General features: G+C 34.1%; 1 protein-coding gene across 3 annotated transcripts in view; it reads right to left on the bottom strand.

Moving 5' to 3' along the window:
• Positions 1 to 10,142: 10,142 nt before the first annotated feature.
• The window catches only part of trc (Serine/threonine-protein kinase tricornered), a 42,227-nt gene continuing 30,643 nt past the window's right edge, over positions 10,143 to 21,726 (bottom strand). The window contains exons 7-11 of one of the 3 annotated variants that reach the window (XM_073075301.1): positions 21,116 to 21,264; positions 20,535 to 20,706; positions 14,976 to 15,140; positions 14,319 to 14,482; positions 10,143 to 13,847 (exon numbers count right to left, since the gene is read on the bottom strand). In XM_073075301.1, coding sequence (XP_072931402.1) covers positions 13,732 to 13,847; positions 14,319 to 14,482; positions 14,976 to 15,140; positions 20,535 to 20,706; positions 21,116 to 21,264 — 766 coding nt within the window. In that variant the 3' untranslated portion in view covers positions 10,143 to 13,731. Of the gene's footprint in view, positions 13,848 to 14,318; positions 14,483 to 14,975; positions 15,141 to 20,534; positions 20,722 to 21,115; positions 21,265 to 21,726 lie in introns of all 3 variants that reach the window. The other 2 variants (XM_073075300.1, XM_073075302.1) reach the window with 2 other exon arrangements.

Genomic DNA, 21,726 nt, shown 5'->3' with positions numbered 1-21,726 from the left:
TCGTGTCATTTCGTGTATACTTAAAAATTTGAAATTGGATCCACTATTTACTGATACTAGTGATAACAATATTATGATTAATGTTAAATGTAAGAATTATTGTTTTCAGTTGTTTGACGGACTTTGTAATGTGTTTGCCTTTGTTTATTTTGTAATTGTTTTTCGTAATATGTTAATTTTGATAAATGTCTACTTGATAGTAATGTAACATTCAATTACAATTTAATAAAAATATAGATTATAACGAAACATATCGTTTGTTTTAAATTGTCATCATATAAAATGATAACATAATTATTGTATCTTGCTTGGCATATGATATTTTATACAATTTTTTGTTATAATTTGTATTCATACGATAGCTAAGACTCCATCCTTTCAATATATTTTTTAAATATTCGTATAAATCATAATGCTAACTACATAAAGTTGCTTTTTCAACATAATAATGCCTATGTGTATTACAGTTTATGGATTGAATGGTAAATGATTTCATATTTAATTAATTCTTTTGTATGTTATTAGATGTTACAATTAATATAGGTATTTCACTTTTATTAGGTGTATGTTATAGAAAATAGGCGGATAAACCTGTACGTTCCCTGGATGGTTTTTCGGTTTAATAAACATACATATAACATATATTCTTCTCAGACTTGACGTAAAAACTCATTCACGAGATAGTTGAGTTTGAAAGTTATGTACATGGATGATGAAGGTGTTCGTAGATTTCAATTTCGTAGATTTGAAAAATAGATTATTTGTGGTACGTAAAATACGTACGGAAGTAAATACGTTACAAGGAAGTAAAGTTTATAATTTATGAATCTTGTACCTTCCCTTGTAAAGTGCGCAAAATCTGCCTTTTTCCTATAACAATTAAGATTAAATTAATCCATATTTGGTGTTTATTCGTAAATTTTAATATTTTAGGATTAATCTAATTACAGTTTACTAATATATCACAAGTGTTATAATAATTTAATTTTCGATTATAATTAAGTATCGTAATTTCTGTCAAATGGTGTTTTGAGTTGGTGCCTGTAGAATAAGAGCCTGTTGACGTTGCCCAAAACATTTAACGCTTACGCAGATTATTGATTTACGCAGACAGTAATACAGGGGCGTTATAATGAAATCCAAATTTAAAGCAAATCGGGAAACAATAATTAAAAGTAAACAATCCACCTGTTGTAATGATATTTGTTGTCTGCTTAGTTCATGTTGCTTGGGGTAGTGTTATCGTCACACATTTTTTATTATATGTAAACATATCAATGTTCTATTTTACAATTTCTAGTTAGTACGATTAATGTAGAGTACGTGTAGGTTCTATTTAGCTCACGTGCGGGACTCGTGATCGCTAACAGTCGCAGATCTTTGCATATTACTAACACACGAAAAGATACACTTTTCCGATCTCATTATTTAGCTTACAACTTCGTGGTTTACATGGTGCACGTTCCACATTAATACGTAAAAAAATCTTCGTCTGCTATTAAAAGCAGATTAAATATAATGTTTTGCTATACACAAATTTGCTGTCTAAATTTGATCTATGTGTATGAAACGAAAATGAAACCAGCGTTCATATTTTACGTAACGTGCCCATATTTCCTATTTGAAAGACTTAGGCCTTTTACGCGTTTGATGGGTCGTATCTGGAAAGTTTAAGGCCACACCTTTAACTTTCTTGTAGGTAGGTTTGTAGGTTTTACGTTTTATAAAGGCTGTTCATCATATGAAAAGTCATTTTAACTTATGGGCCGTTCGACGTGATGCACGGAGAATGGACTAACCCAAATTCTGGGGTCGTGATTTCTCATGTAAGGGTAGAAGGAAAAGGTAGAAAGAATGGTAGCGTTTTACGCGGATTTACATGGTATAGGAATTTGCAACGCAAATTAATTGTGATAAGTATGCGCATGAGAGTTACTCCTCGATGCCAGTAGAGCCCCTTTTTGTTCTGTTACTTTAGCCTAACTTGGAGAACGAAAACGAATCTACGTAATTCGTGGCTCGGAAAAGTTCTCGAATAACGATCACGAAGCACCCGCTGCTTTGTATATCGGAATGGTAAAAGACATGGAAATAGCAGGGTTTTTGTTCTTTACTTTATAGAGGACTTGATTGATTTGTTTTTGTTAATTTAACTGTAATTTTAATATTAATTCGTGCATAGTTAGGATGTTTTATTTTATTAAATTTGATCTTTTATTTTCAGTTATGTTGATGTAAAATAGTTTACGAATTCGGATTGTACCGAATTATTGTTTCTTTTGGACCGGATTGTAGACTGGCCGCGCAAACATAATGTATTTTATGTCTAAATGTGTAAAATATATAATCATTTAGTGGAATAAATGTAATAGCTTTGTTAGATTCTTTAATCATTTGTTGCTAAATAATTTCAAAGAAAAAAGAGAAAAATGAATGGGTTTGTTAAAATATCTGTTCCCAATTTAAGTTTAAATAATTACGTATAGTGATTGCATTTACTCCGCATTTTAGCTCTATCTTTTATAGGGATATTTTTTAGCCCAGTAAAAATATCAACTAGATAATTAATTACTTAAAATCTATAATTATATATTATAATAATCAGTTTTAGCCGTGGTCCATACCCAATTATTAAAATTATCTATAGCTATATTAGGTATTGCTACACCGCCTATTGGCGCTACAGGTTAACTTGAAAAAAATCAGCAAAGTTAAAGGCGTAACATGAACCATAACTATGTTGAAGTTCTGTTAAATTTATAGAAAGCGCTTTCTTAATGTATAAAGAAATAAAATCAATTAATTCGTTAGTCGTTAACGTTAGTCGTAAACAGTTTAGACCCAAGGCTGAAAATTCAATAGTGAAAAATAATAATTTAATATGATAAAATGAAATTCAATTTGTCAGCTAACTGTGATCATATTGTGATAACAGGAAAAATGTAATACGTCTCTCTCGATATCAAAATAAAGAACTTTACAGAACATCACATGTACAGTAAGTACGTACAGTGTGTACAGTAGCTGTGATCTCCGTAAAGCATCTTATTAAATACATTGAGACACAACTGAGAAAATAGTAAAATGTCATTTTAACTTTTTTTCGGATACATTTTCAGCTATTTGGTCATGCTCATCTGGCAAAATATAAAATCGTTCGGAATAACTTATGACTTTTTTACGGAATTATTTTACTGGGCTAATTGTATTTGTAAGAAATTAGTTCTTATGTTTGAGTTTATACGAGTAGGGTCGGAAGAGTGAGGCGAGTGAGGTGAGTGGGCGCATTTATGTTATGACCTTCATATAAACATTTAGTCACTTCATGACCCCTAGTCTGGACTTTCCTACTCGGCCGACCCTAGCGATATTATATTTTACATTCAATTTGTTATAAATTTATAGTTTTGATTTATAACTGTCAAGCTGATTATGTATGATTTGCTGAATAAAACATAAAAATACAATTGTTTTTTTTTTGTACCCTAGTTATATCCTCTAACCGTTAGGGTGAAATAGCTCTTGCTTGCAATTTGTTATAAGGAAAACGATTAAAAACAAACACACATAAATTTAATATCGCTTTAATGCTTATTTGTATTGCAATTTTCTTAAATCACATGGAAGAAACAAGTATTAAACAAAATATTCAAAACTTAAGAAATTAAATTATTCATTTCTCAATTACGATAACAATAACAAAGCAAATAATTTTAGTGTGAACTTAAGCAATTGTAAGACGACAAAGCAAAGTTCATAAATTAATTAAATTTGTTGCAAGAGATTAGATAACCAATTCATTGGAACAATTCGCAGAACATTATCAAGTAGTTTATTGAGTATTAGTAAATCATTAAAGTATATAACATATATATACGTATAACAAGTGGTCTAATTAAATGTTTTCAAGCTATTTCCAAGGTCAGCCTCTTTATATAATAATGTTTACTTTGACTCTTCAACTTCTGATGCAAAATGAGTACCACAATATGAATAGTCAAAATAGGTATTTATTGTATATTTATATATTTTTATATAATCAGATTTTTATCAATTACCACGATTATATTTGTACCGCCCACTTGTTCGCCAGTTTTACTAGTATTTACACTTGAGTGCTATGTCTACTTGATTTATATTCTGTGTAAGAAATGTAGGCAAGAAGTAAGCTAACCTCTATATGAAAAACTATAAACTTGATCCATTGAAACTGGATAAACGGTCTGACGAGACATAATTCACTTTCTTTTTAAACCTTTTCTCGGTAACGGCAAAAGAAATTCTCATCAAGTTATTTTCAAAAACGTACTCAAGGCAGGTTTCGGATAGATGAAACGTTGTATACATTGTTTACGACACGCGACAGTGTGTCACTTTTGGCAAACTCAAATACATAAACATAGTCGTTCCACTTAATGAATCCAAGGTGATCATTTTACTATGAATTTCACATACTAATACACAAAAACACCAGGCTTAAAGACCACACTCGTAACCATCAAATGGAACGTAACATGTACATAGTACGTACTTAGATACACATGTTACATAAATCCAATGAACAGCCAACCTTCAAATATTATATTATATAACACAAGAGACTTCAAAATAAATTAGATTAGAACACGAAAGAAACACAATACTACCAAATTCCATTTGGATTGATGAGATATTGTATTGATAAACTAATTTAAATAATTTAAAATTGCATCATATCTTCTGAACATTTTACAAGTAATATGCTCACACAAACATCGATGCGAAGTAACACGACTTATGAAAATGACATTATAATACGTTATCCAATCGAAGAACACATAACTATATTTAAGTATATTAAATACTACATAATATGAAGCTAAACAATATTTCCATGTTCCCCATTGACAGTACCGAATTATGATCGTCTTCAGGAGCAAATTTAACGTCTAAACGATATGTTATCGCACAAGCATTGAAACATGAGGTCTCCACTCACTCAGTTTTCATTCTTAATCACAAGTGGCAAGAATGCGTGCATTTATTTGGTGGTCAACCGCCACTACAACCAAAACCAACCAACTAACAAACTATGGCGTTCAATATGTATCACATTACCAATTTTAATATGACCCTTAACAGTTATATTCATAAAAATCTTAAGATATTTTTCAATAGTAACGTAGGTAAAGTTAAATTGTAAAATACCATATTATTGTTGTTGGTACAGTTTCGGTAGTTAGTTTAGGAAACTACACCTTTTATAACAAGCTAGATTCATTTACCAGACCCTTTATTACTTACGATTCGTTAACGATTGCCTCGCTGGAAATACATTCGTAAATTTATACTATGCCTTGACCATTATGATTAAATTTTGTTTCTTTTTAAAAAATAACAGATGTTTTTATGAATTAGACATAAAATTCAGAGCGGTCCACCCGTATGCACAAGCACTACATTCACCAAGCAACCTAATAAGTCTATCAATCTATATTTTTTACTTAATTTTTATGGTTTATACACATATATTGGCAGAATTGTAACCATAGTAAGGTGATGGATGAGAAATCATTAAATAATGAACACAAGTTTATATATAAAAAAATATCAAAATATTTGTAAGAAATCATCAGAGATGTCAGAATTAGTTAAATAAAATCAACATAGCCGCGTCAATACATGTCAACTTTAAGTTATTTAATCATCCTAGCTTTAAAATTGGTCTTTTTTCCACAAGTGATGTTGAATCTATTAACAATGTTACAGTACAGCAATAATCATAATCATAATATTTATCATGTATCATGCAGTTATCACATACATATAAAGGTGTTACAAATTTTGATACAGTGGCATGAAACCCTGTAAGGGTTGTATCAAAGGTATTGGTGTAGGTACGCAATATAATCATTGCATTTATATAACGCTAACAGAGTCCATTAAAAAGTTACGTTTACTTATAAAGTTATTCACCGAAAACCATTCTATCGAACCATTCTGCTCTGATATAATTTTTCCGTAAAATGTCTAGAAAAATTGTAGAAGAAAATTTGTTCCCAATTTTTGACCTATTTTCGTAATTTGGGTTTAGCTTTACACTGAACCTCTCCTCAAAATTTGTAACATTTCAATGGACTAAAATAGCTATATTTATGACACTGAAATAACATATGTAACTTACTTGTATTATGACATACCATATACAGTGGACCGCCCTTATTAATTAGCTTTGATCAAAGCAACTCTAGTACCGCTTTTCTCTTAGAATAAAGTACAGCATAAACTCCTTATAAATAAAAAATAAAAACAACAGGATATTGTCTTTCTTTATAGTGAAAAGCGGTACGAGGTTTTCGCTACGACGAGTTGCCTCTGTAGGTTCTACGGCAGTAACAGTGCCGATTGAGCTAAGTAATAGTTAACACAAACGATATAAAGATATGTTCTTACACTTGAAAATTGTCATTTAAAAATACGATGTAGACTTTATTCTACATTCTAATTATAAAGCAAGATGATATCAAGGTCCCGTCAACATAGTCGCGACATCAAGCCGACACTGCTCACTCTTATTGTCGTTCACCAAACAAAGGCACATTACTCGATATTTGTGATATAAAATAACTAGCGGAATCAAATAACGCGCCATCATAAGGTAACACAACTGAAAATACACCAGGTGTCGGCTTATTTCAAAAAGGGTTCATGTATTAGTTAACTACAAAGTTAAAACGATTGACAAGGAACAATAAACAGCTCGCTGACATCTAATAAAACGGTCCTGGTGCTACTCGCATATCTTTCACGTTGATGAATTACAACGAGGTATGTTCCCTCGTTGGTTATAAACGTACATCGCTTATCGACATCGTGCTCTCCGCAAAACTACCGACATCTTTAATATGCCACAAACGTATACTATAGATCATATTGCACCTCTGGATATTAAATTGCTTCAGTTAATACGACATTGTGATTAGTATGCAATATATTTTGCGTCAAAACACTAAGTTTAGACACATCGTCATATCAAAGTTAGGTTACGGTCCGAATGGCGTAAAGCGAGAGCTTTGCAAAAAAAAGCTTTGCAAAGTGATTACCATTCAACCAAAACAAATAAGGCATTATATTATTTTATAAAGTCACTATGGTAATACATCTTATTTTTATTACAGATCGATTTACGTGACGATCATTAACTGTTATTCCTTTCTTGTGCCGGACTCGCGCCTTCTCTGTGAATGAGAATGTGATTTAGGATGTCGTTTAGGTTTTGTGCGGATTAACAAACTTCACACACCTTTGAGAAATGTACAGAAAGTACACAAGTAGATTTCTTCGCGATGTTTCTTTTTGCTATAAAGCAAGCGATAACAATGTTCTAATACACACATTGCATCGAAAATTCCGAATTTACACTTTATAATAATTTGCTATAAATGCTCCAATAAACATTTCAAAATTTCAAACGTGAGTTGTCATTATTATGCATTTTAATTTGGTTAATAAAAGCATACTTACAAATAGTTTGTAAACACATTGTAAATAATAAATAAATAAAAAAATGTGATGTAGATTTATTTCATTCATATTTTTTATGTCTCATACTTATGTTTAATGTTATATTTTTGTCTGATATAAACTAAAAGCATTTAACACCATTCGGAACGCAAAGGTAAGGGCAACTTCACACGCGCTCATCGATCACATATCCTATAAATATGATAATTACGTTAACGTTACACTACGCCGCACGTAGGTATCCGATTGTCTCCAAATATAATAATTATTATTACTTATTAATTAATATTATTAGCATAAAAGGCTTTGATGGTCTATCTAAATACATAGGTTGGCTTGCACACCACTCCCATACGATCAGTAACTAAATAATTTAACTTAATTAAAATTCATTAGTCCTACAATGAACAATAATAATACACAAATTAGGAGTAAATTAATTTAAAATTATAAAACACCGATTTATTAAATATTAGTACACTAATAACCAGCTACGACTAAATCTAACGTCTAATGGAAAAATCTGAGTTCCCTATTCGCGCACCCTCAACACAGTTATATACAATCTGACGAAACTACACACGCGATTATAGACCTTAAGTCTAAGTAGGAACGAGGCTCGCGCACATATACTGAACAGCTGCGTTGGCGGGAGTGCGAGACGCGTGCTTCGGCCGATCGCGATCACATTACTAGTATTAATTGTCATGTTAAACAGGACTTATTACAATTACTGTTCAACCGATAATATTGGCGTTAAGGTAAGTATTACGTATTATTAGAGGAAAGTTCTTGCTTGATATCCATTTTTACCAGCATGTCGAACTCATAGAGCATTACGAAAATAAAATAGACGTCCACCGCAAACAACACAAACATATTTTGTGTGCTTCATATACAATGATAGAGAAAAAGAAAATGAGACGCGATAACAAACTATCTATTTTACAAAAATTGAAAGAGACGAGAGCTTAGTATAATTTATATTACATCACTTGTCATACACTTCATTAATCTACCTATATTACAAGATATTGAGACTTCTATTACGTGACGTTACAAACTAATATTGTATCCTGGCTTGTTCATCTACAAGTAGAATAATATTTTGATAACAGCAAAAGCGAAAAAAGATAAAGGCAACGCTTATATAATATAAGGACAGAGAAAATATTGAACGTATTGCCCGTAGAGATGTGACGCAATAATTTTTTGTACAAATAGACAGGGTCATTATTCTCATTACATACTACCTCAGCGCCCGACCACGGAGTAACAATAAACATGTAAACATTGACACGATACAATTTACATTCCACAGAATTCGCAATTCAACAAACTTTGGATCAGTGCAGACTTATGAAAAAAATGTTATCATATTGTAAAACTATATTATTTAGATCCTGACTTGATTCCTATACGTAACAATTATACATTTTAATATAATGACCAGAAGAAGCCGAGAACAAGGAAGCTAAAAACGAGTCATTTTCAGGTCCGCTCCTCTTTTCAGCCCTTGATCCAAAGTGGCGTATACACTTACATAAAAAACGTCTGTCGAGTCCATAATCACATTACTATGGCTATTATGGTTTAATTCAAGTGAAAGTAGATCGGGCGCTGAGACAGAATATAACGGGTAACCTGTATTCACACACCTAAGCCTACAGCAACAGAATTCTAAAATGTCGGCAGTGCGTTCGAATCTTTAGTTTCTGTACCCTACATTAAATACTCTTGGACACCGGCAGAACAATCTTATCTCTAGTGGTACATTAATATTTATTTATCATCAATACATTATAGACTCGTAATCTCGTCGAGTAAGATATAATAAATATACATAGACATCAAATATCATGTCATCATTTCATACAAAATATGGATACGCAAAAAATTTTGCTTTATATATTTACATTCTTCAGTTTTAGCATTACATTGCCAACGCTCGTGCAACTTCGATGTTAACTGAAACCGCTTGGCTGTCGATCAAATGTTAGTATTGACAGACAATAATGCCGTTCTGAAATTACTACTATAAGGAGTATTTCAAGATTAAATAAAAGTTTCATTATCAGAAATGCTCATTATTACCATTGTAAATAGATACAATCTTTTTATATATTAAATTCATATTAGCGTCGGTTTTTCTGATTTTTTTGCAGAAAGGCAACCGTAAACTATAGAAGGCATATATTTTTATAAATTATTATTCGTTAAGTTAATTTCTGGTAAGTTATTGTAGATAAATCATCTTCGTATTATATGTAGATAAAACATTCTTCGATGTAATAGTAACTTAATTTTTGGACGGAATCCTATTGCAGATGGATTGAACTAAGATAAACGTTACTCAATGATATATTTATATTTATTATTTACAAATACAAATAGAATAAGCATAATTTTGACTTTTCATCTTGCGTTTAATTTTTAATACTGAATACTGAATAAAGAGCATTTCTGAAGATATATTAATAGGTGGTGGAGGGTTCTCGTATAGACCAAAGAAAGTGCGCTACTTCATTCATTGAGTTGGTTAAAATGTTTGAGCAAATACACTGAGCCGTGCTCATTTAGCCTCGACGTGGCCGTCGCCAATCTCATTATAATACTTTAAAATTAACAATACGTTTAGTGGTAGCTCGCTAGTTTTCATTCGGTCTATATTATACCCATAAGGTACCCAATGGATTAAGACTAGATGCCTCTCTTAATCTATGAGTGAACAACATACAAGCTACATACTTATACTTGTACATCCGATCGAATATCTGACTATGATACTTGAATATTGTATTGAACAAAACAACACCAATTTACTTAAAGACGAAGCATTAAAACAGTTAAGTTCTATAGTATAGAAGATTTTACTGTACCATGATTTTTTCATATTGCCAGTTAATAATACAATTACTTTATCACTTGGCTTATATAATGTTTTGAAAAGACGTCCAAAGAATCCAGCCACATCAATGAAAGACCATAAAATATCCATATAACGAAATACAATAATTTATTTCCACGAAAAGATTAAAATTGCAACATAACGAAAGTTACTGTTCCTTTAGCGACAATATTTACGTTTTCTTCCAATATATACAAGCTATATGTAAATATAGTTGGAATTGTGTCAAACTTGTTTTTTGTGTATTACGACTAAACATTCATGTACAAATAAACTTCCCTTTAACCAGCTAGTCTTAACTTCATTTCAGGGGAGAGGCTAATGTTATCTTCAGCCAGCTAAGGAATAATATAGCGGAAACTAAACATTACCAAAGCCACAAAGATCCGGCTTGTTCGCACACTTGTATTCCTCATATTTTATATGCTGCGGACGTGGACGTTACGACAAGCCGAAGGAAGATGTTTGGAGTCTCATAGAAAGAGTTTCGTACTAACGACTCTATATTCCAGGAACTCGGCATCACACAGCGTCTATCGAACTTCGTGTATTGTGGTATTCTGAAGTTATTCGGACGCTTCACGGAGAAATAACAATGCTATTGGGCGTCTCGTCGTGCAAGAAAGTGTGGAAGGCACCAGAGCCCAAGGAACCAGATGGACTTACCAAATATAATCCGCTGTGGGCGGCCCATTGCATGAGTGCACTAGAATATAGCTAGCTGGCTATACTCAAATTTATTTTCACATTCATCTTTAGCCATAGCATACAAATAGATATTAAGCAAAAATATTTGCTTTTATAAATAATGTCAATATTCATTTACACATACAATCAACTAAAATACAATTTATATTAAAATTGTATGTATATTATTTCATGTTGAATATTTTGCGCTCCCTACAATGATAACAGTTGCGGCAGATTGTCGAACCATGAGATTATTTACTATAAGAACTTACGTCTAAAATTGAGGTTTATCATAAATAAGACTAAATTACAGCTCGTAGATGCGTACAAACTGCTATTACGTCAATAGGGACAGTTATTGAAATTTACGTAATGTATATAGTTGTGATGAATTTAAAAGTCATTTTTCATTCATATTTACATTTAAATATAAACATTAAAAGGAAATGCACTAAATTGACAGTTAATATGCTTATATTCAAGTAAAATTTGTGTGTTTGATGACTAACGACTAAAAACTTTGCATCATTATTTTTGAGCGAGTCAAGCTGGTTCAAGTTATAATGTTGTTCATTTTTACAATTTACAATATATTATTTGAAAAAGGTACCGTTTACGTTTAAGTAAATACAGTTTTCTATGCATACTTAAAACCGGCAGTTATTCGCATTCTTAGCACGCGCATATAAGTGTATCGTGTATAAGAACCACTTTGTAAATTTGTTAATAGTGATCTTGTGGCAGAGAACGAATTCACTTCGTGTTTATTATATTTAATAAATATAATATAAATTCATTAAATATGGGAAACATTCAAATTTTACAGAACTTTTATTTTTTTTAATTATACGTTTAGTTTGTCCTCTCTATGCAGATTGAACTAAAGGTCCGAATACTTCGATACTCGTAATTATATTGTATGCATAACCCAAAATACAATGTCAGAACAACATATTTCAAATGCTATAATTCAAATCTGAGGGGCATAGCAAGTCGTGTAACTTTAAGAATATAATGTACAGGCCTAATTTGAATGGTGGAAACGAAGTTTTAACACGCCCAAAAATAACGTAACGATATTTAATGATCACATACATTTCGGCATCCCATATTTTTACATGACGTCAATTATAACCGTTCTTGAATTATGCTCAATGTCGAAAAGTTCGAGGTACTTTTGAACATGTGCCCTACTTAACAGTGCAATTATTAAAAATGAAATCTACATTGTGACCTTTAGCTGACGAAAATAATACAACAAAACGTTTTACAACGACGATTTCTTAAGTTTCATTTCATGTTTTCAATAAATTTGTCGTGATGCCCCTAGCCCGGTGCATTGTTGCTGCAAAATTATTTCAGACATTCGACTTTGATTGTTCCCGGCAAGTAATTTGAGCGCGAGACTGTAGTAAAAAATAAATATATTAAACGCTAACTACATAAGTTCACTTAATATTTCTATCTGACATTTATATGTTTTTCTTGACATTGCAACAGAAGACATAGATAAAAACATAATTAACTTTACCTAAAAATAAAAATGTTCTTCCACTAAACCTAAACTACAGAATTTCTCGACGCCAAGTAAAATAGTATTTCTTATTACATTGTGTAATAGAATAATGTACTTTTTAAATTAAATTTCCTATACCAAGTCAAATTTTAAAAATACCACTGTATGTATAAATTTTCATCAATTAAGCATCAATTTCATATTTGTTAGTCAATATTTGTTAGAATTTATCGACTACGGTAGTCGATAAATTTAAAAGTCCACCCAATAAAAACAATGCAAATTACACTATAATATTTGGATTCAGTAATTGTATTGCAATTTAAGCATCATATAATCTATCAAATAGAAAATAATATAGTGAACAAAGGATAGATTTACTAGAGATAGATTTACTCATCCAACAGCATTGATTTACTAAAGTAATTAATAAGCTTAATAATACAAAAAAAATGTAATCATTTAGCGCATTATACTTAATAAAAATAAGGTTTAATGTTTATTTAGAAAAAGCATTTATCTAAAAAAAACTTTTATATGCGAATGCCTTTTCGCATATTATTGAGATCGTGGTCAGCGCGGTTTGTTCGCTTATTTCCAGCGATACACAACAAGCAGGTCGATTTGCAAACCTCGGCATACACCGGTCGCGCTTCACCCCGCACCACTAATATATGAAATGCACGCTTAAATTACATGTCGGCAACCTTAGACATGGCATACAATAAAATCTCTATACGTAGTACTTACGGCAGTGACCTAACGTTACAGATATGCTCAAATTTCATTATCATCAAATCACAGCTTTTTCATATTGCTTTCCGCACTGTGCTACGTTGGCGTTAACTCTCAGCACGTTTGTGACTATCGAATGGTTAATTGAACACGGACACGAGCCATACCATAAAAATTGTACACATTAACAATTGCAAAGAAAAGAACGATCGGCAAAACTCGGCTGCTGTCGACTGACGTCGGCTTCGGCAAGTGTCGGGAGGGGGGATGTTTCGTGACATTTACGTAGTGTCTTCTGTGTCAAACGCTTGCAGTTGCGACGGGGTTGCAAGCCCTACACCGGTGTGCACGGCTTGCTGAGTGACCTGCGTGTCCTGGCTCATTTCTTCGTCGGCGTTCCTCGCTGCGTCAAACCCTCGAAGCGTTTGAAAGTATAGTTTATAAACACCCAATCCTTGTACGCCACCTCACCGTCCTGGTTTATTGGCGCTGACTCTGGAACAGTAATGGAAATTGGCAATGATAATAGCATCCCACGAAATATTTATTAACATATTCACAGTCAAATTATTGGATTTTATTATAAAACAATATAATTTTTTTAATTAAACAAAATAAATGTTTATTATTTGTTTAAGCATTCCAAATAAATTAAAAAATATATTTTGTCTGAAGAATAAATACCAAAAGTAAAACGGAATGTAATTATATATGTACGATTGGACAAACTGTTTAAAACTCTGCTAAACGATTGAAACCTGAAAATGGTAAACACGGTTCCTGCAACATACAATTGTTATTCACCCTAAGGTTGTATAAAACTTTGACGGAACCAGCTTCTAGCTGACGAAAATTTCGTTGCTTTCTTTTACAATTTACGTTCATTGGTTATACAAGTATTATATTGTTTGTATTATCCAACATGACCGCTTGTAAGTGTAGGGTGAAATTCATAATGACACTCACGGATCTCTAACTTGACGTCGGGGAAGTCGTCGAAGTTGGATGTGTCGTCGATAGAGCGCACGTCCACGGAGATGGCGGCGGGGCGCTCGCGCACGTGGCTCCAGTCCACGCCGCGGAAGAAACTCACTGACTTCACGTCTTCGATGCCCCGTTGAGAGCCCAGTCTGCAATCATGTAACGGCTTTTTTTAAAAACTATGTTATAAAGTCATTGAAACTCTCTTATCAAATATTTCCAAAGCTGGACGGAAAGGAAAGTCATGGAATCAGTACCCAGCAATAAGGGCATTGGCAGATTTGCAACCTGCTAAACATATAACTTCGATAAAAAAGGGCCAATTACTATGACAACCTACTAAAAATTCCAAATTTTATTAGAGTCGTTGCTGTATGCTAGTCAAAAAATAATTTTACTCCCTATAGTCACTATAAAACATAATTTGTGTAATATAATTATTGAAATGTCAGCACTACCACTATAAGAAGAATACCTCCTGAATCACTGTAATAAATGTAATAATTTAAAATCTTATTTACAAGATACTCGAATCAATTTAAACTTTTAAGGTCAAAATTAAAAAAATATGTACATATTAAAATAATAAAAAAAAGATTTGAAAGAAGAGGAATTAACATCATCAACAAATCAAAAACGTGCCTGCGATCGGGCTCGGAACAGAAGCGCAGAATGGTCTCCCGCGCTTCCTCGCTGATGGGGATCTCCGGAGGGAACGTGAGCGACTCCCGCCACGACATCACTTTCCTGTACGTCTCTTGCGGTGACTCCGAGCAGAATGGCGGATATCCTATCAGCATCTCGTACCTGCGAATAGAAACATCGCACGTGTCCTTACATGTCATTGCGTATCTCAGTAAAATCACTGTTAAGTTGCTCTGCCTGTCCCTCTAGTCCCGGGACTAGAATACGGCTACGGTATCCCCTGTCTGTCGTAAGAGACTAAAAGGAGGCTTCCGGGGTTGCAGCGGCAAGAGTGGAAGCTCGAACCCTCCAGCAAGCAACCCCAGGAAGGACGGCGGTGTGTGTGGCCGCATATCGTCGTAAACACCAGGTGTGCGGGAGGAGCGTAAACTGCTCCCCCCAGGGCAGAGCTCTATAGGGACAATGCGCTCTTAGAACTCCGGTTGTGTTCCATCAGAGATCCCGGAGTTCTCCACCAGGCGCTAAGGATGACCACGGGAGAAGTTTTAATGCGGTAAAAATCCCACATAACCCGGCGTCGCTCTCATGGCTCCGGGCCTTTTGAAAGTTCTCCCTCGTAAAAAAAAAGTTGCGCTGTCTGTATTCTAGTCTAAAGGGTATGGTTGGACAGTATGCACTGTCACATGACGTCCGCAAGTTAATCGTATTTCTTATATCACCGTAAAGGTTCAATTTTATAGTTCCTAATAACATTATTGGCAGTGTAAATATAAACACTGTATCTCCCATAGCAAGGGAGATAGCGCATCGTCTAATTCAAAAAAAGGGTGGGTGTGCAAAGTCCGCTTAAAGGTAACATAGTAGAATATGCTTGTAATAGTAATAATAGATTCAGAAATGCGACATCTTATTATAAGGAGAATGGCCTGAAACAATCTACAAGTTTATTAGTGGAGGTATATTTGCCTACAGCAGCAGTATTTCTGTCTCACAATAGAAGTATTAAACGATGCTGTGTTCTTGTTTGAAATATAGGTAACAATATGTATGTCATCAATGCTGGATAGAACTCTAATACTGTCCAGGGTTGATTACAGACGTCCTTGTTCGACCACACGTCTTTTAAACTGCGTGACCACTCAAGATCATTTTTCTCTCTCTCTCTCTCCCTGTGGTTTGCTCTAATAATTTGAAGATGGTAAAATCCTCTGTAATTCTACTCTAAATATACCACCATCAAACTTCTGCCTTATAACAGCAGTGTTAAGCGCTGTTGCTTTCCGCTGGAGGTTGTGGTAAGGGAGACATACTTAACCGAAGCATTTCAACTTCGTATTCAGGGGTAGCAACACATTTGTGTTCAAGCACAGGTTACATAGTTAATGTATCTGGGGTAGATATAGACGTCCATGGCCGCCAGCGAATTATCTGCTAGAAATGCTACACAGGAGAAGATAAGACACGAGTTACACATTGAAGAGTTTTAATTCTCCCTTATGACCCCACAATTATTTATACAATATAAAATAACTTATGTCATTTGGGCGAGCAAACATATCTCTGATTAACTTCAGGTACAACAATGTGCTATTTTAATCCGATGAAAAATATCCTTAAGCTGTAGTGGCTACTTAACATGAGGTAGACGGCATAACTTACATTTAAAATGTAAAAGTGAAATGTGAAACTTATTCTGCAGATATTAGCATGACATAACGTAGATCACCATAATCCAAAGTTAACTAAACTTAGCATGTAGGGTACGTGTAACGTATCGTACATACGAGCATTTTGAAATATTATCAACTAAGTTGTGCCATTGGTAACTGAACACGTGCTGGTGCTGAACTAAGCTACGCCATATGTTTTAATGCAACTTCTAAGTCTTCGCAATGCTGGCAATAATAACTAATCGATATTGTTTAATATCGCACAATGTATGGCAATTTTTTTTTTTAATTTATCATTTATTTTGTGCATCACGTAATTAGTTAATGATTCGCCATTTCATGTTCAATTCTAGCATCAGTAGAATAATTCGCATATATAGTACTTGTCGATGTGAATAATGCAGCCTAACTTGCATATTTCTCGGCAATGAAACATCAAATAGTAAACAATGTCAGACAATATTGCTTGTGGCAATGCGTTTAACAATACTTCGGGTGCATTATAAAGTAGGCTAACATAAAAGTAAGCAAATACACATTGATAATTTAATACCCCTAATGACTTACTATGTTCATCTATGACAGGGCGGAGGGAAACAATAAAATAAATGATGGCGCGAGACATAATTTACGAGCTCAAACGTATAAATTATTCTCAAGACAATTTTATTGAAGAAATGCGACATTTCAATTTATAGATGTCGACATATATTCATATCATTAAATTTGCTCTAAAAAATAAAAACTGTTCATCTTTGTTTTCTTATTTGAGTCGTTCTCAGCAGAACTTGCAGCTGACTTATTAAGATTTGTCACCAACCTAAAAAAGAGTTCTAACTGAAGTTAATCACAGATACCCCCTCAGGATTAAAATAGTCGCCCCATAACGAAATTAGCTCATCTCCCACCTTTTAATGTAACATGTATATAACCGAGAAGAATGGTTACATGCATACAGATATGCATGAAAGAAACTTGAGCCCAGCAGTCACATAAATAAGGTGTGCAACAGTTGATAGACCTATTTCGCTACACAAGCAAGCGCGATATTCATATTTATGATGAAAATGAGACGTTTTAAACTTTTGCACCCTGTTTGCAATAATTAACTGTGTAAGAACCACCACCACTACACACAGAACATCCCCAGATGTAGCAGCGCACATGTGACCGACCTTGGGATTTTTTTTTTATAATATAGGAGTAGCAGACGAGCGTGCAGTCCACCTGACGGCAAGTGGCTACTGCCGCCCATGGACATCTGTAATCAACCCCAGATAGGATTAGATATTTCTACCTGAGGTCGGCCACAGATGCGCCGCTACCCCTGAGGACTAAGCTGGAACGCCTCGGAAAAGTCTGTCTCCCTTACCACACCCTTCAAACCGGAACACGACAGCGCCTAACACTGCTGTTATTAGGTAGAAATAGGTGTGACGGTGGTGCCGCCGGAGTCGAACCACAAAGGGTTCTAACACCTCGGGATACTTTAGTCCCAACCCTATTTGGTGTTAACGCATTTTACTGTCAGCAATGACATGAAAAAAAGAATGAATCATTCGCACAGACCACGTATATTTCATAAAACGCGAGTCAACGACGCCATAAATTTATCACACAGCGCTATGCATCATCATACAGCGATAGAAGCGTGGTGGCGCGTAGCAGTGAGGGCCGTTTGATTTTTGTACACAGCCCCGAGTTAAATATAAACTTGTAACATACGAACACTTATACACTTGTATCAATTCTCTTTTCAATCTGACAATCTCTTTTCAATATGACAGGAATGAGTTGCTCAAAATGCTTGCAAAAAGAAAAATATGGCATGAATTTGCAATAGCAGCGTGATACATTTGCAACAGCTACATTAACATATTGATAAGAACAAGATACACACATAGATAAGAACAAGCAAGAATCATGATTAAGCAAATATGTAAAAACAATAATAGAGCACGCTCAGCTGTATAATGCTATTATTAATATATTTTAACTAATAGTTGTGTATGTAGTCTTATAATAGTAAATAACATTTGTAACTTGAGTTTATATGTATTATATTTAGGAATCCATGTTCACGCATTATTTTTCATTTACATTTGTAATAAAATGTATAATCTCTTTTTCTTCTTTCTCTCGTATATTTTGAAGTTTCTGGCCGACATAAGACAACCAATTGATTTTATAGTGAAGCTACACTTCGTTGCGGAACTACAAATTAAATTTCTTCATAATTTATCATTATAAAAATGGGTTAAGACAAGCTAACATTATCATCCGATTTTCCTTTTTTGTTTGTTTCGTGGCTATTAACCAGAATATATATACATAAAAATCTTAATTTCTATAATTATTATGGCCGAATTTCAACCCCTACGCGGAAATAAGTGTTCCTAAGGTGTACCATGAACTAAATATTTCTGCCATTATTCCATTTTGGCGACACCACTGCCTGTATAACTGCCTAAGACAGCAGATTAGCATTACTGTGTTTTTGTATCAAGTTAGAGACTGTGACAAGGCACACATAATTACGTGAATCATTTTTAGGGTTCCGTACCCAAATGGAAAAAACGGAACCCTATTACTAAGACTTCGGTGTCTGTCCGCCTGTCCGTCTGTCACAGGGCTATATCTCCGGAACCGTAATAGATAGACACATGAAATTTTTACCGAGGAAACATAATAGTGGCCGCTACAACAACAATTACTAAAAATATAATAAAATTGAATATTAAAGGGGGTCTCCATACGACAAACCGGTATTTTTTGGCATGTTTCGATCTATCTAGGAAGATGGTTGATTTTTTTACAATCAGTTTACTACTATAACTGGTACTATAATGAATACAAATAAGAACCATGAAACATATTTCAATATAGTTATTTTAATTTTATTATACGTTGTTTACGTATCATTCCCGTCAACGCCATCTTTGTTGTATCGTATAACTAAGTATTGTTGAATATAATAAAATGAATAAAAATAAATAAAAAAATAAATAAAAAAATAAACAATTAGTGGTTCGGAAGCCTCAAAGTGCGAATTCTACTCGTACTTGGCGAATTATTGTTTTATCCCCAAAAATATCATCTCATTTTTAGCCGACTTCGAAAAGGAGGAGGGTCTTGTATAATTTTTTTGGCATCAATACTTAATAATTGGCATAATAATTGCAGGACGCTAGTGAATAGTAAATATTAATGTAATTTTCATCACACAAATAGTCACTGGTGGATTTTTTTTTTTGTAATTCTTGTTAAGGCACTTAGATTTTGGCAGGTTTATTGAATGATAAAAATTAAATAATTAATACATTTTTGCTGAAGCTAATGAGAGGCCCAAAAGTTATTATGCCTCGTTTTAGTCATGCATTTGATAAAATTGTTAAATTTATTCAATGTTATATGTACCCCTGGAGACATAGATATTTGAGTCTTATGTAGCCCATAGACTCACAAAGGATGAACTAAATCTATATCTAATAGTTGTATAACACTCGTATATGGAGTAACAGAATAATAGAATTATTCATTACGAACTATCGAGTTATCCCAGCCAATCTTATGTAACTTTTGCTACTTAAATTATATTATATTTTATTTGTGAAAAATTCACCTTTTAAACTTTTGACACATTCCTGTTGCCTCTAAGTTTATTTTTTTTGTTTAACCTAACGATTAAGCAGACGTGCTACCTGATGTAAAGTAGTCAACGCCGCCTATGGACATTTGCAACACCAGAGGAGTCGCCAATGCATCGCCGGCTTTGAAGGAGAGCTCTTTTTGCACCTTTTTTTAAAGAGACCCACATCATAGCGTTCCGGGAATACCTCATATAAATACGTATGAAATACTTATTAATAGTATAAAATAAACTTACATAATGACGCCCAAGCTCCACCAGTCCGCCTGCGGCCCGTAGCCGGTCTGCAGGAACACCTCGGGCGCGATGTAGTCGGGAGTACCCACGGTAGAGTACGCCAGCGCCCGCCGGTTCCGCTTCCACGACTCCGCGCGCCGCTTCGAGTCCATCGCGGACGAGGATGTCGAAACTGAAACAAGAGTGACTTCTTGTGAAATGTTTTATATTTCACTGGCATCGGTAGGCACGGTGGTAATGAGGGAAAATACAAATCAAAACAACTCAAATTAACCAATGTCATGGTCAGCCAGGTGATTATTAGATGATGGCACATCGATGTTGCGTGTTGTTTTAATTTAAAATGTATTTTTGTTACTGCTTAGAAAAATAATTGAAAACTTGGCATCGATGTACACAACATACTACTTTCAAGCATAACACACTTTAATTAACTATGTTAAAATCTGAGCGAATGACATGAAATGAATGACACGATTAGTACGCACTCCAGAGCATACCCGACCACCTCCGTTAATGAAGAAACAAAAAACGGTTAAATTGTCAAAATAAAAAGAAAACCAAAATCGGACGATCCATACAGTACTCACTGAAGTCAGAGGGGGTGGCGCGGGACAGATCGCGGTAGAAGTCGGTGCGGTGGCTCTTCTTCAGGCCCGTGCACAGGCCGAAGTCGCTCAGCTTGATGTGGCCGCGCGCGTCCAGGAGGAGGTTGTCGGGTTTTATGTCCCTGGAAACAGCAATATTGTTTTTTATTATTATATTTACTTTCTTATAGTCTGCGCCAAACTTCTAGTCCACTCTGAAGTTGTTGCGCGCAGGTGTAGTCAGAGAGCCAATGCGGTCGAACACAACTACAAGTATATACTCCGTAGCAACAGTAAGGGTGTGTGCTACGGAGTGTGTGTACGCAGCTATGTAGCAGAGGTTGCCGGGGGGGTCCCGCTCGTTCCGTTAATATCTACAATTTTCTGTTGCGACGTGACTCTTTACTATATTCAGAGCGGACTAGCAGTTTGGCGCGGACTCTACCAAGAGAGAAGTTCAAAGGATAGGATAAAGGTAAAACAAGACAATAACATTCTCAAATAGTTCTGTGAAATGATAAAAATAAATGTCAAGTGACTCATTGATGTCATTAACATTTCTACTATTTGAAGCTATCAAATACTTTTATTCTTTTATATGAGAA

This window comes from Epargyreus clarus, unplaced genomic scaffold (genome assembly GCF_041222505.1).
Source record: "Epargyreus clarus isolate Ecla_fem2 unplaced genomic scaffold, WU_Ecla_fem_2.2 ptg000007l, whole genome shotgun sequence".
Classification (NCBI taxonomy): domain Eukaryota; kingdom Metazoa; phylum Arthropoda; class Insecta; order Lepidoptera; family Hesperiidae; genus Epargyreus; species Epargyreus clarus.
Note: the sequence above shows the minus strand (reverse complement) of the source record. Positions and strands in the feature narration are given on the sequence as shown.